A 16,148-nucleotide genomic window follows, 5' to 3' on the forward strand; every position below is an offset into this window, starting at 1 on the left:
CAGAGGTTGTGCTGAGCGACGCAAGCATCCGAGGGCAGTGAACAGTCAGGTAGATGTTTGGGGGAGATGTCAGCGAAGTGTCTGAATCAGCAGTCGCTCGTGGGCTGACCGGACGCGTTGCGCGCACATTCGTGTTCTGTATGTTCACTGCGCTCGAGCGTCAAGGAATGCGCGAGAGGAGATGAAACTTTCCTACGGAGGGACCGAGCGCCAGGAGATTTTTCCATCACAAGACCGAGATCATTGGCTTGTTATCGAGCTCTGCCGTCAAACGTTTTGTAAATGAAGATATCTGCCGTTTTACACCTGGTTGCTCTCGCGGCTTTACTTCACGCATCTTCTCACGTGAGTTTAGAGTTACAGAGAAAACAGTTTTATATGATGCAAAGGTTTTTTAATGTTCATTGATATAGTTAACACAGAGGGGCATGTTGTCACGTAGGGGGAAAGTTGTAATTTGTTTATTGATTCATGAAAGAACAAAAATACTAATATAAATATCAAACTATTGCTCTGGCCAAGATATATTTGTTGAGAAATGGTTGTCAATTAAAACAAAACGCGTGACAACACTTAATTAAAATCTTATTAAAATCAACAGGTTTAAAATTAAAAACTATCTCCATTATATAAATGTATGTTAGTGTGATTTTACTGACTATACTATTGCTATTGCAAAAATACGATTAAAATATGATTAACTTTTTCTAGGTGTTTTTGTTATCAGTATAAAAACATGAGAATATATATCATAGGCTATAATATATATATATATTATTGTATTGCATTATACTTTATATATACACTACTGGTCAAAAGTTAATTATTTTTTGGAAGTGTTTTTGGAACTCGTACCTGTTTACCAAGGCATTTATGTAAAAACAGTAATATTGTGAAAGATTATTATAATTATTATAATGTTTTCTATTTGAATATGTTTAAAAATGTAATTTATTTCTGTGATGCCAAGCTCAATTTTCAGCATCATTACTCCAGTCTTCAGTGTCACATGATCCTTCAGAAATATTACTGTTTTTACTGTGTTTTTGATCAAATAAATGCAGCCTTGGTGAACATAAGAGACTTATTTGAAAAAAAAAAAAAAAAAAATCCTATTCATTCCAAATGTTTGCCCGGTAGTGAATATATGTCATTACTTCATTTGAAGCCGTCTGAGTTGTTAGTCTGCTGTACAGGTTTGTGTTTGATACCAATATGTACATATGTGCGTGTGCGTGTGAAGGTGTGTGCCATTCCTCCAGAATGTGATCTAGAATTCATGCTACTCAGAGAGGAGGAAAACTGCTACAACATCATCTATCAAGAGAACCGGACAGAGACCGGGTCCACACGCACAGGCGAGCCATTACAGTCACTCTCTCTCTCTCATACACACACCTAATGAGATTGCTTTGTGGAATACCTTTCATCAGTTGGAAGGACCACTCTCAGACCCCTGACAATAAAACTGTCTGTGTGAACAGGCCTTAAGGTTTCTCAGTCTGTAAGCAGAAATCCTTTCGCAAAATATCGTCTGTCCTTTACATGCACAGGAAACAGTCAATACAGGCCTGTCAACACAGGCACATCACAATAACAGTACAACGCTGTACAGACCTCTTTTGGTCCTCACAACCTATCCTCTCCGTATTTCACTGGAGAAACAAAGAAACATTTACAACTCCATGCAACTTTTCCTGCCATTCATCAGACTGAGAGAGAGAGAGACAGCAAAGGGGGCAATAGAAGAGAAAGACTGTGCCATTCATCAGAGAGAGAGAGAACAAAAAAACAAGTTCAAGGAAGAACGTAAACAGATTGCATTTGTTTGTAAACAATAATAAAAACTATATAGATATAAAAACATTAACTGAAATCAAATGAAATATGAAAAAAAAAAAAAAAATTACATTTCAGTTAGTTGCCAAGGCAACATTTCTAGTTTTTCTTTATTTGAAGTACTAAAATCTAAACTAAAACTAAAATTAAAATTAAATAAAAAACATAGACATATAAAAAATAATAATAATACCAATGACAACAATACACAACAACATTACTTTAAACAAACAAAAAAAAAGCTAAAAATTAAAAACAGTTTCAAAATATAAATAAAACTATAATAGTGTATTAATGCTAGTAAAATAATATTGATCTAGTTCCCTTTCGAACGCTCTCTCACGTTGTGTATGGGGAAACTCCTGTTTGTTCTGGTACTGAAGCCTGATTTGTTAATGTTTGTGTAGCTGCACAAACCAATGGCACTCTAGCCCACCAGAATGGGCGGAGCCGACCTCTATATAAGTCGGCTCAGAGCATAAATTCATCAGAAATGGCAGCCGCCTCCTCTGTGATTCCTCTAGGCCTGCTTCACATGTGGCCTCTCCAATTTTGGCAAAGCCCATGTCCCATCCCATGCCTGGCACCTGGGTCGGTTTTATGTCAGGGTAACCCATTGCTGTATCAAAGCTGTGGCCCCTTGGACAACTTCTCGCCTGTTTCAACCAGGTGTACAGTTGGGACTGACCTCCAGGAGGAAGATAATTATGACGGACGCCTCCAACACAGGGTTGGGGCGCCCTGTTAGAGGGCGGTCCGGCGTCCGGCTCCTGGTCGATCCACGAGCGGTGCCTTCGTATCAACTGCCTTGAAATGGTGGTTTTTCTGGCCCTGAAAACCTTCCTGCCAGCCTTAAAAGGGCATCACGTCCTGGTCAGATCGGACAGCATGACGGTGGTAGCCTATATTAACCACTAAGGTGGTCTCAGGTCACGTTCCCTGTACAGGATGGCTCGACGCCTGCTACTTTGGGCACAGAGCAGACTCCTCTCAATCAGAGCGGTTCATGTGCCGGGCAGTCTGAACTTTGGCGCAGACATGCTGTCCAGAGGCAATGTAGCTCCGGAAGAATGGACACTACTTCCTCTGATGGTTCAGAAAATCTGGTCTGTCTTCAGGAAGGCAGAGGTCTACCTCTTCACCTCAGAACAACTCTCACTGCCCGATCTATTGCTCCATACAGCGAGATGCGCTGGCCCACGATTGGCCCAGCTCTCGCCTGTACGCCTTCCCTCCAATTGCCCTGATTCCTCAGGTCATCAGACGGGTCAGGGAAGTCAGTTGCTCAGTCCTCCTGGTGGCCCCACTTTGGAAGAACCAAACTTGGTTCCCCGAGTTAGTGTAGCTGTCAGCAGCTGCCCCATGGCCAGTACCGTTACGGAGAGACATTCTCTCGCAGGAGAAGGGCATGATTTGGCACCCCCGGCCGGAGCTGTGGAGCCTTCATGTCTGGAGCCTCGACGGGAGCCTATGCAGCTCCCAACGAGACTGAGCAACACCATTTCAGAGGCTAGAGCACAGTCTACAAGACGTTTTTATGCCCTTAAATGGTCAGTCTTCTGTGACTGATGTGCAGCATGAAGCCTGGACCCGGTTTCTTGTGACATGTCCCACATGCTGACTTTTTTGCAGGAGTTGTTGGACAACGGGCGCGCCCCTTTCCACGCTCAAAGCTTATGTGGCAGCTATCGCAGCGAATCATTCCCTCGAAGCTGGCCAGTCAGTTGGCTTGGTCAACTTGGTCGTTAAGTTCTTGAAGGGCGCCTGGAGATTGAATCCTCCTCATCCTCAGACCGTGCCGACCTGGGACTTGTCCATAGTCCCGAGGGCCCTCCCTTTGAGCCGCTCCATTTGGCCGATCTGCGGCCCATGTCGCTTAAGACCACCCTCCTTTTGGCATTAGCGTCGGTCAAGCGAGTGTGTGACCTGCAGGCACTGTCAATCAGTGCTTCCTGTCTGGATTTTGGGCCTAACGGCTGACTGTAAGGTCGTCCTCAAGCCAAGACAAGGTTATGTGCCTAGGTGCTCTCAATTCCGTTTAGAGCCCAGGTTATTATCCTTATAGCGCTCCCCGCTGCGGACGGTGAGCAAGGTCCCAATCCACTCTGCCCAGTTAGGGCTCTTAGAGCGTACGTTGAGTGCTCTGGTCTTTTCAGACAAACAGAGCAGCTCTTTGTCTGCTTCGGAGGCCGCAGTAAAGGGCTGCCGGTTACAAAGCAGAGACTTTCCCGCTGGATAGTAGATGCTATAGCCTTGGCTTATGCCTCAGAAGGCTTGCAATGCCCTATAGGGGTGAGGGCCCACTCCACCAGAGGAATGGCCTCCTCCTGGGCGTGGTCCTGCAGAATTTCTATAAGTTAGATTTGTGCGGCCACAAATCACATTTGCCGTGCTACAAGCTGCATGCGAATCGATGACTGTCGCTTCAGTCGAATGATTCTGATGAAATCATTGAAATGACGCTCTGAGCCGACTTATATAGAGGTCGGCTCCGCCCATTCTGGTGGGCTAGAGCGCCATTGGTTTGTGCAGCTACACAAACGTGAACAAATCAGGCTTCAGTACCAGTGTAAACAGGAGTTTCCCCATACACAATGCTCGTTACCTTATCTCAGGGAACCGAGGTTATGCCAGTAACCGGAGCGTTTATAAATCTTAATTTGGGGACATAATGTTCATCCAATAATCTTATCAAATCTGAAAAGCAGTATAAGGACACCTGTATGGACACCTACATTCACATTAACAGAGAGCTGGTCATCTTTAACAGCTTTTGCTCTTCTTTATAGTAGTTTCTGTATTAGAGCATCACTGTGAAATATTTGTAGTATTTACACCAAATTACAAAGAAACAGCATGTAACATTGAACTGAACATGACATTTTGGTGTAGAAAGACTTAGTATTTTCTTTTAAAACATATTCCAATAATCTTTGTTTTATTTACAACTTCTACTAGAAAAATGGATATTCACTATAAGGATTTAAAATGTTATTATTAATTTATATGACTTTTCCAGGTCTAGAAATTTTAAACACTTTTGAAATCATGCTACCTCATACATACATGTTTGCATCTGTAAATGATGCTATTTTTTTTTTAGCTTTTTCAGCTAATTTTAATGCTGTTTTGTGTTTTATTTTAAATCATTGTAAGTCATCTTGATGCTCCTTTAGAAGTTTGCTGAAGCCCCTTATATAGTGGGCTCTGGTCCCCTGGTTGAAAACCACTGCACTAGATGTTGGATCATGGCTCACAGTCACCATTCCAGTTCATCCCAAAGGTGTTCAGTGGGGTTCAGGTCTGGGTTTTGTGCAGGCCAGTCAAGTTATTCCCCACCAGAGTCAGTAACCCATTTCTTTATGGGCCTTGCTTTGTGCATGGAGGCATTGCTATGCTGCCTGGAATAGAACAAGTTGGCATCACAATTCTCTAGAGTTGTATGTTGTTGCTTTAGGATTTGTCGTCACAGAAATGCAGGGGTCTAGCCAAACCTGTAATTAGAAGGTGGTGTTATACTTACCAACTAGCCGTTTGTTCAACCAAGTGCCAGTACAACCACTAGTTGGTAGAGGCCTCTGTATGGTTTTATAAGCTGTCATTGTACATAATGTGGCTGTTACAATTTTTATTTTAAGCTTTAACAATATAATGATTTAATAACGTAAGAATTTGTAAAAATGGTACCCTCTGAAACATCACTTTGACTGCACAAGTTAATGTTAATGACTATCCAAATAGTCATTGAGCATTGTTTTAGCATACTGCTGTTTTAGCCTGTAAAGCTTCCTCCAATATGGAACCAGAATAGTCTCAAAATAAACGCATTTGCAAAATAAAATTCATAAATGTGTAAGCTAATTCACATTCACAAAAAGCTTATATGTTCTCAAACAGCAATTCATACATTCATAATCTAATTCATATTCACAAAATATGATTTGCAAATGCATAAAATTTACATTCACAAAATACAAATGCAAAACACTACTCACACATATACAAGTGTGCACACAAAATTTTCAGGATTTTTACATTTTAGTACTTTAGTAGAGCAATAATTAGATGAGATATAATTAGATAGTATGCTAAAATGAGAGATATAATTATATAATATGCTTGTAGTTATCACACTGTTCAGATTCACTCTTAATTCTGTTGTACTCCACCTTCAGGTTGCAGTGCTTTATGGGATGATCTGAACTGTTGGCCTCATGCTGAAGTGGGAGAGACTGTGTCACGGCCGTGCCCCAATTTCCTTCGGGTAAAAGGTCAGGTGCATCTTGGGTTTTCACAGACAAGCGTTCCTGAATTCAATATTGTTAAACTGACAGCCTGAAAAAAAAAATAGTCAGAAAAATCTTTCAAAGAATTAATTGTTTTGAAATGGAAGAGTTTATTGAACCTTTAGACAAAATTCAAAACAAAACAAAACAAAACAAATTGCATGTGTCTTTTATGTTTTGTGTAATATTTGATACATCAGGCTTTTATGACTCATATAGTGAGAATATGGAGCTCATACTCAAGGAGGGGAAAAAAAGGTGGCAAAAAAAGAGCAAAAGTATGTAATTTGGCAGAGTTGCTGATATTTATATGGCCAAAAAGTAAGATGAAATTCTGATAGCTTGTAATGTAAATCAATGAGATCCCTAACAGTGTAACTACTTACATAAAATGCTTATAAATATCAGCTGTCACACTATTTCTCCCAATATATGTCTTAGTAAGATGATATTTCAATGCCGAGCATTGAGCATTGTTTTAGCATACTGCTGTTGTAGCCTGTAAAGCTTCCTCCAATATGGAACCAGAATAGTCTCAAAATAAACGCATTTGCAAAATAAAATTCATAAATATGTAAGCTAATTCACATTCACAAAAAGCTTATATGTTCTCAAACAGCAATTCATACATTCATAACCTAATTCATATTCACAAAATATGATTTGCAAATGCATAAAATTTACATTCACAAAATACAAATGCAAAACACTACTCACACATATACAAGTGTGCACACAAAATTTTCAGGATTTTTACATTTTAGTACTTTAGTAGAGCAATAATTAGATGAGATATAATTAGATAGTATGCTAAAATGAGAGATATAATTATATAATATGCTTGTAGTTATCACACTGTTCAGATTCACTCTTAATTCTGTTGTACTCCACCTTCAGGTTGCAGTGCTTTATGGGATGATCTGAACTGTTGGCCTCATGCTGAAGTGGGAGAGACTGTGTCACGGCCGTGCCCCAATTTCCTTCGGGTAAAAGGTCAGGTGCATCTTGGGTTTTCACAGACAAGCGTTCCTGAATTCAATATTGTTAAACTGACAGCCTGAAAAAAAAAATAGTCAGAAAAATCTTTCAAAGAATTAATTGTTTTGAAATGGAAGAGTTTATTGAACCTTTAGACAAAATTCAAAACAAAACAAAACAAAACAAATTGCATGTGTCTTTTATGTTTTGTGTAATATTTGATACATCAGGCTTTTATGACTCATATAGTGAGAATATGGAGCTCATACTCAAGGAGGGGAAAAAAAGGTGGCAAAAAAAGAGCAAAAGTATGTAATTTGGCAGAGTTGCTGATATTTATATGGCCAAAAAGTAAGATGAAATTCTGATAGCTTGTAATGTAAATCAATGAGATCCCTAACAGTGTAACTACTTACATAAAATGCTTATAAATATCAGCTGTCACACTATTTCTCCCAATATATGTCTTAGTAAGATGATATTTCAATGCCGAGTTTTTGTAAACATTTTTTTAATCAAAACTCTATAGTGTTTGTCGGGGTAAAACATATAATGCAATGCAATACAATGATGACTCTAACAGTGTAACTACTTACATAAAATGCTTATAAATGTCAGCTGTCACACTATTTCTCCCAATATATGTCTTAGTAAGATGATATTTCAATGCCGAGTTTTTGTAAACATTTTTTTAATCAAAACTCTATAGTGTTTGTCGGGGTAAAACATATAATGCAATGCAATACAATGATGACTGAGAGATAAACAAATAAACATTCCTCAAAAGCCTGATGGATCATATTTGATACATTTTAACATGATTTTTCTAAAAAAATATGTATGAATAATCAAGTAAACCTTAGTTGCTTCAGTCCAGTAAGTATTCATCTTGAAATATTACTAACAAATATAAACGTTATTCTTAAGTTTACTTTATAAAAAATCAGTAAAGATTTCACAGCAAATGAACCACGACCTGAAGGGGGATGTTTTTACAATTACACTAAAAGGCCTTTTACTTGCTAAAATGTCTGAACTAGCAGTCAGATGACAGAAGGCATGTAGTAGATTGTGAGCAGCTTTCTCAGCAAAGTTTTGATCATGTTAGAAATTCATGTATCAAATATAATAAAGCAGGCTTTATTTATAGTGAAAATGAACAACTCAATGAATGATTGTGGGAGCTGTATATGATTATGGACTTAACGGATAATGGATAAACTGTTGGACAGACCTGTAATTGCACTGCCTGTTGTTTGTCTCATGTTTGTTTTCCACAGGAGCTGTGATGAAAAACTGTACTGAGAATGGCTGGTCTGAAATCTTTCCCCCATACGAACTCGCCTGTGGCCATGGGCTCAATGACACCTTTCAAATTCCCACTGACTTGGTACTATTGAAAATCATGTTATGTTTTATTTCTATATTCATATGCTTTCGGAGAAACTAACAAACATGAAATTTCACTTAATGACAGATTACAAGTTAAAGAAAGAAAAACAGTAAATGCTTGTACAAGGGACAGCATAGCAATAGCTTTCCGTCTTCATTTCACTGAACCAGTAACACAGACACTCACTGAAACACAGTAAGTATTTTAAAACGTAAATGTCACATAATGTGAATTGATCTGTCTCTTCTCTTAGGTGCTGGTCTCACATGAGTATTTCTTTTATGTGAAGATCATGTATTCTGCGGGATACGCTATCTCTCTTGTCTCACTCAGCATTGCCCTCACAGTGTTGTGTGTGTTCAGGTAACAGACTATGTTTGATTATTCACATTATGTGTACATATCAAGTGTAATAATAACACTGAGCAGCAAACAAAATGCAGTTGCTAAGGTGTTCTTGGCGGTTAGGGCATTGCTGGGTAGTTGCTTAAGCATTGTTCAGACTGTCAGTCCAAATCCGATTTTTGTGCATATCCGATTGGAATCTGATCATATCAAGTCTGAACGACAAAAAAAATCATATGAAACCCGATTTTTCACAAATCCTCATTACTGGGCCCAAGTAAAAAGAGTCTCCGCGTCCAAGTTTCAATAGCTATGTTTCCATCCACATGTTTTTATGTGCATTTTGGGATATTGCATAAAAACGCTGAATTGAAACGCCAAGAAGCACACAAATTCTAAAAACGTGCAACTGAGAATAAATTCCTCAATGCGTTTCAAAAAAGTCATGTGACTTTGTGAGATGGGACGCATAACTGGACTAACCATCTCGTTGCACAGCATCTGAAATGTTGTTTTGGTCATTCTGAAATGCCTGAGCCAAAATCTGTCGTCAAAGTATTTTGGTATAATTACTCCCAGAACGTCTTTCATGACTTCCCATACAGCAGGCATCCCCCTCCGAAAGCAAGATAACACGACTGCGTTTACTGCATTTCGTCTGCGCAAATCATTTATTATATACGAAAAAAGACCCACAGTGGCTTGTCCTGCTTACCATTTTCTAAGTGATATTTGGTACCAGTTTTGCAGTTTAGCTCTTCGTCTCGCTGGATGGAAACGGTGCTTTATTCGCAAATGTTTAATGCGTAATTCCAATTTTGCGCATAAATTAAATTTGCAACTTTGGATGCAAACATAGCTTATTATATTCTGATCTTTAAATATGGCATAAATTCCTCTTTCAACATACTTTAAGCATACCTGCAAACTCTGGAATTCGGAAATTCTGTCAAAATAAGTCAGAATTGCGAGATAGAAATTCAGAATTCTGAGAAAAATGTCAGTTCTGAGTTTATATCCTGCAATTCCGTATTGTGAGATTAAAAAAAAAATTGCCATTACCTTTTTTATTCTCTGGTGGAAACAGAAATATATATGTCTATGATTAATTTGCCTGTTTTTTTATGCTACTAAACAAAAATTTTAAGTACAGTCTCTTAGAAAAGTAACAAGCTGCATGATTTGAGATATCATATGTGTTCATAGATCAAACAGTGCGAGTCGAGTTATGCATTTTGGGATAGTGGAGCACCTTTAAGTATGCACAATACTAAGGATACTCGCCTTAACAAACACCGCTAATGAAGAACAAAAACAACAAATAGCAAGATTACACTTACACAAACTTTCATATAACAAAATATAGGAAATTACAGTACATGTCAAACACACATAAACCATTCCAATGAATTTGTAAAAGCAACACACAATCAACTCTCAGTGTGCAGCTCTCACAGAAATCCTCAAGCACAGAGAAACTGTGCTCCAGTGCTTGTTCGGTTAGTGATAACAATCGTAAATCATCCGAAAAGAAGTTAAAATTAAAATAGCTGTCATTCTGATCGAGAACATGGAAGATGGAAAGTATCCCGACAATCGTAGTGAATTTGTCTGAGCCTAATAAACCGTCGCTCTGCTAAACTCTGTGACATCAGCCAAAGAATTCTGCCATTCGTGTTCCAAGTTCCATGCTGCAGTTACTTTGTACAGGCTGGCTTTGGGATGATAAAGATGTTTAACATTTAGACGTTTACATTGGGATAAGGTTAGAAAATGTCTAGTTTAGAAAAATCCCACATGCCACACTGAATTAAACGCATTTTAATTTACAAGCGTTGTGTGTTTTATTCGTTTTAAGAAGCCTCATCCTCTCTCTAAATCTCTTTCCATCCCAACCCCCATCCCTCCTCCAGGAAGCTGCACTGCACTCGTAATTTTATCCACATGCAGCTTTTTTTGTCCTTCATCCTGAGAGCCATCTTCATCTTCATCAGAGATGCTGCGCTGCATTACTCACAGGAGTACTACCACTGCAACTCTCATCCGGTACACACACATAAACAACCACACGACACATGCACATAAACGCATTATATTCTGTATATACATCATAAATAAAAGTACAGATAAGCTCTCTGAGCTGATGTGTTTCCGGGGTTTCCCTCAGCCTGGCTGCAAAGTGGCACTGTTCCTGTCTAATTACTGCATCCTGGCAAATTACAGCTGGCTGCTGGTGGAAGGACATTATCTGCACAGCCTCATTAACCTCTCACTGCGTTCACAGAAGAAACGCCTGCACTGGTACATCCTGCTTGGCTGGGGTAGGGCCCTTTCTCCTGGAAGTATTGTGACACTTTGTGGTTGTCAAATGTTACTGGATTATATTGATAGTTCATGTCATTCTCTGCAACTGCGCTCTTAAAAATAAAGGTTCTTTATTGGCATCGATGATTCCATTAAGAACCTTAAAGATCTAGTGAACCTTTTCATTGCACAAAAGATTCTTTAAATTAATAAAATGTTCTTTACATTAAGAATAAAATGGTTCTTTGAAGAACTGTTCACTGAAAGGTTCTTTGGGGAACCAAAAAGGTTCTTCTATGGCATCTTCAATGCAAACCCCCCATTCGGAACCTTTATTTTTAAGTGTGTGGTTCCTCTGCTATAGGACACCAGTGTGAACTTAAGAAGAACTGATTTCATACATTCACTAAAAATCACCAAAACACCAGCAGATTAAAGGACACTGAGTTAGTTCTGAGAAAAGCTCTAGTAACATTTAGCACAAATTAAACTTGCCTTGATATTTTGTTATGTAATTCAGTGACATGGGGACATTTTTAAAGGGGTCATAGGATGCTACATGCACTTTTACAAGTTGTTTGAACTGAAATGTGTGTTGGCAGTGTGTGTACACAACCACCCTATAATGATAAAAATCCACCCGGTGTTTTTAAAAATGGCTTAAGTGTTCAAGCACTTTCTGAGGTGACTATAAATCATTCTTTTGGTTTGCTAAACAATGAATGAAGAAGATTCTTTGGATGAACATTCTAGTGTTTACTTTAGGATCCCATTGGTTTCCACTGTATGGCCCCATACAGAAATGTAGTATATGAGATATGTTGCCCTATATCAAAGAGTGATATGTTACTGATATAAGGCGATATATCATTTCCACATACGTACATTCTCTGGGTAGATAAACATGTAAGTTTATAACATATATACAATCCCCATAGTAAAATTTGTATATGCACATATGTTAATAATATCTATATCATGATTTTTATAGCAACCATATACTATATAAAAGAATATACATATGTAACTTTATTAAAAGAACATACACACAGAACAATTTATGTTTATATATGTTTTTGTAAAAAATTTTTCAAATACAAATACATGTTTATATTTTATATTTACATAAATAATATCAACATGTACATAATGTGTACAAAATAAAATACTATGGAAGTAAATTGGAACAGGAACTGTTTGGTAACCAACATTCTTCAAAATATCTTATTTTGTGTTCCGCAGAAGAAAGAAACTCATACAGGTTTGGAACGACATGAGGGTGACAGAAATTTAAGTTTGGGGTGGACTATGCCTTTAAGCAGGCGTAATTATTAAATTCAGAGCATTAAGATGAGCAACAGGAGGTCCAAGGGGTCCGTTTTGATTCATTTAAAATTAGCATATTATAAATAATACAGAATTTATACAAAAACAATTTTAGTTCATATTCTTCTAAACTTCTACTGAACTACCAAACCGTGAATTTCTTTTGTTTGATTTCAGCTGAGAGTTCAAACACAATTTCACCGGTCAGAATTCATGCAAACCTGAACAGTAAAAAACAAATGCAGAGAAAGATCAGTGCATGTTTCCTGCATTTGCATGCGTACAAATGGAAGTGAAGGGAATGCAAATTCCTGATATACAATGAAAGCTTAATTATGTTCCCACAGGGATCCCAATGCTCATTATTATCAGCTGGAGTTTGGCCAAATACCTGCACCAGGATGAAGGGTACGTTCACAAACATTCAAAAATGTTAAGTTGAGAATTAGACTCCTTTAAGCTCAGTCTGACCTCTCGGGGGACTTTCTTTGTTTATACCAACCTCCTTTGGACAACAACAAAAGATTATTTATTATATTTGTATTATGTAAGAGAGTCTATTTTAAACCAGCATGGCTGCGCATGAGAACACACAGTATGTTGTGTATGTGTGCTGTCAGATGCTGGGAGACGAGAGATCATGGCTGGATATGGTGGATACTGCGAGTTCCCGTCATCACTTTTATCACAGTAAGCAAACTTTCCAGTTCAAGTTTGATTCGGCCAGTTTCTGGCCTATTCTCTCAGATTTAAACACTGTTTTTACTTTCACATGGCTCTGTTTACAATGTTTTTAAAGAATTATTCATAATATTGTCATGCCATGTTTATAATATTTTTGAAATATCCAACAGTTTATGGAACAATGAATAGTCATTTTAATTATCTCAAGGGAACTGTTTTTCAGGTAAACATGCTGTTTTTTCTGAGTATAATTCGGACATTAGTGGCTAAACTGAAAGCTCCCGACATGCATGGAAATGAAATCAATCATCACAGGTGAGGGAAAATAACACTTTGAGTGGTAACAAACAGAATTGCAAAAATAATGACAGGGACAAAAATAATATGCATTTTATGGGAAGTAATTTTTATTTTTTTTTGTACTGCTAGGGTCACAAAAATGACACACTCCAGTTTTATGTGATTGAAAAATAAATGAGCGTGTAAAACAGATGCAGAACTCTTACTCATCCTCCTCTTTTTTTATGGTGTAGGAAGCTGGCGAAATCTACATTTCTCTTAGTGTCGCTGTTTGGACTGCAGTATGTGCTCTTTGCCTTTTTCCCTGATAGCGTGAGCGTGCTAACCTTCAAAATCTGGAATGTCATTGAGCTAGCATTAGCATCCACACAGGTGATGATGTACAACTCAACATCTCTCCTTCATACACACACGTACACAAAGAGTCACGGCAAATCTCTACATATGTTATATCGTAAATATAGCTTTATGTGAGTGTACTGTATGTATACAGGTAAAGTAGGTTATACTATATAGACTTTAAATATGCTTCATGAACAGGAAAAAAAACAATGAAGCCCAAACTGTGTACAGTACATTTATTGGACAATGTGTTTGTTATTTATACTCTCTCTGGCTTTATAAAATTATCCCTCGTTGCCTTTTGGTTCTGTTTCATGTTGTGTTTGCTATTACAGGGCTTTATTGTGGCACTGCTGTACTGTTTTTTGAATGGAGAGGTGAGTGAATCAAAAAAAATGGAAATTCGAATCAAATTATCTTAGGTTATGCTTTCCAGAGACGGACTGAGTTTAATTCATCACACATTTCCTGCACATTTTAGACACACTTGTCATTATCGGATCCCGCTCTAGGTATATGAAGCAGGACGGTTCTGTTTAATGTTTCACTGGTAAATCTTAACAACTATTGACCTTTAACTTTTGACAGGTACAATATGAAGTCCAAAGACGATGGAGACGGTGGCGCCTGAAGCAGCGTTTCCATGGTGATCCCAGGGCGCATCACGGCTCCCTGAGTAACAGTGGCCTGCCGCTGACACAGGTCTCACTGCTGACACGTCCCAGCACACAGATCACCTGACCACAAGCATCCAACGCCACCTCAGATCACTCATGCCACAATACAACAGCTGAAATCATCACAAATGCACCCAATCCCTCCGGTTAACTAAAACAACAAAAGCTGTCAGCTGACTGACACTCTCCAACATCAAAGCTTCATGGCCAGAACAAACTCTCAGACAATTTATGAAGATGCTTGTATTTGTCTTGTGTCTGTTTGCTCTTGATGGTTGTAGTTATTAGGAAACAAATGCATGTATGCAGTGAAAAGTAAATTTTTATATATATGAGAAACCATCAATATTAGGTAATGACAGCACAATATGTGATACTATCTAAAAGGGTCATGACTTGAGGAATTACATTTTCTTTGATCTTATACATATACGTTTCAGACTGCAAAAAATACTCCTCCCGGCAAAGGAGTGTTTGACTTGAATTAATCGTTTTTTCTACTCTATCCACATTGCAGTGTCACACTTTGATAGACATTTGCATCCACGGCGACACATCAACATCGATCTTTCCATAGCCGCCCAGCAGTGGTGAGCTGTGAGGTGACAAGAGGTGCGTCTCATTTCCTAATTTGAGTGTGCTCGTTTCTTCACTATTTAAAGGGGTCATATGATGCTGCTAAAAAGAACATTATTCTCCCAAGGAATGAGATGTAATGATGTTAGCTAATCAAAACAATGGCCATTTCTGAAAAGTCTTAGGGTGTGTTTATATTTTATTTCTTTTGGTCCAGACCAAAAAAGACAATTGACTTACCAAACATCCAATACAGCTGCTGTGTACTGGGCTAAAGGCGCTCATTGTATGTGTGTACTTATGGTGGTATTTTTGCCAGGTTATAACTCACGAAGAGCTTATGGAATGTGTTAAGGAGTCAAAACAATGGCAGCGATTCTTCCACTGAACAGCTGGAGATCTGCTGTAAGGAGCTGGCAGTTCTGACTCTTGTACTGAACTGTAAAAGGCAACATTGCTCCTATGACGAGAAGAACCAGTTACTGTAATTCGTCCTTTGTCACATCTTGTGACATCACATCCTGTTTTTAGTTCGTTTAGATGTCTTTTGGTCGAACCGCACGAGAGTTTGGGCCTGTCCAAGGGCTTGTCCAAATACCCACACTTGCGGTCTTTTCACTTGACCACTTGTCTACTGACGTACTTCTTGCATTTGACCCACGTGTTCAAGTGTGCGTGAAGACCACAAGTGTGTGTGTAAAACTTTTCGGCTGTGTTCGAAATCGCATACTCTCATGAGTAGGTACGATTTTGAGTTTGCGACTGCAAAAAGAGTGTGTTCTATATAGTATGACTGTGTGTAGTATGAATGTAATCTGGACGTACTACATTTGCCTTGTTGTCATTGTCACGTGACCTGCCAGCGTCGCGTCACCAGAGATTGTCTTACTATAGGGAGATGAGAGGGTCTGTATTACTTACTATTGAAGAAAGCGTAACAGTCAACTTGGATCACGTGTCCCTTAATAACCAATCACATTACAGCCTTGACTTCATTGAGTTGTGCGACACTCAATCGCCGTTTACGGATACCATAGGAATGAATGAGAAATGCCGTAAGCTGAATCCCACCTGTCGCAAAAAGTCAGTGACTTCTCT

At 38.5% G+C, this 16,148-nt stretch overlaps 1 protein-coding gene across 1 annotated transcript; it reads left to right on the top strand.

Moving 5' to 3' along the window:
• Positions 1-282: 282 nt before the first annotated feature.
• Positions 283-14,607, top strand: sctr (secretin receptor). The gene is made up of 13 exons (XM_016568615.1): positions 283-345; positions 1,244-1,358; positions 6,015-6,110; positions 8,384-8,493; positions 8,750-8,859; positions 10,755-10,887; positions 11,009-11,162; positions 12,819-12,879; positions 13,092-13,161; positions 13,379-13,470; positions 13,689-13,827; positions 14,133-14,174; positions 14,386-14,607. The coding sequence occupies exons 1-13, from the start codon at positions 283-285 to the stop codon at positions 14,536-14,538; spliced, it is 1,338 nt and encodes a 445-aa protein (XP_016424101.1). The 3' UTR covers positions 14,539-14,607.
• Positions 14,608-16,148: the final 1,541 nt, after the last annotated feature.

Source organism: Sinocyclocheilus rhinocerous, unplaced genomic scaffold, assembly GCF_001515625.1.
Source record: "Sinocyclocheilus rhinocerous isolate Xijiao unplaced genomic scaffold, SAMN03320098_v1.1 scaffold1222, whole genome shotgun sequence".
NCBI classification, from domain to species: domain Eukaryota; kingdom Metazoa; phylum Chordata; class Actinopteri; order Cypriniformes; family Cyprinidae; genus Sinocyclocheilus; species Sinocyclocheilus rhinocerous.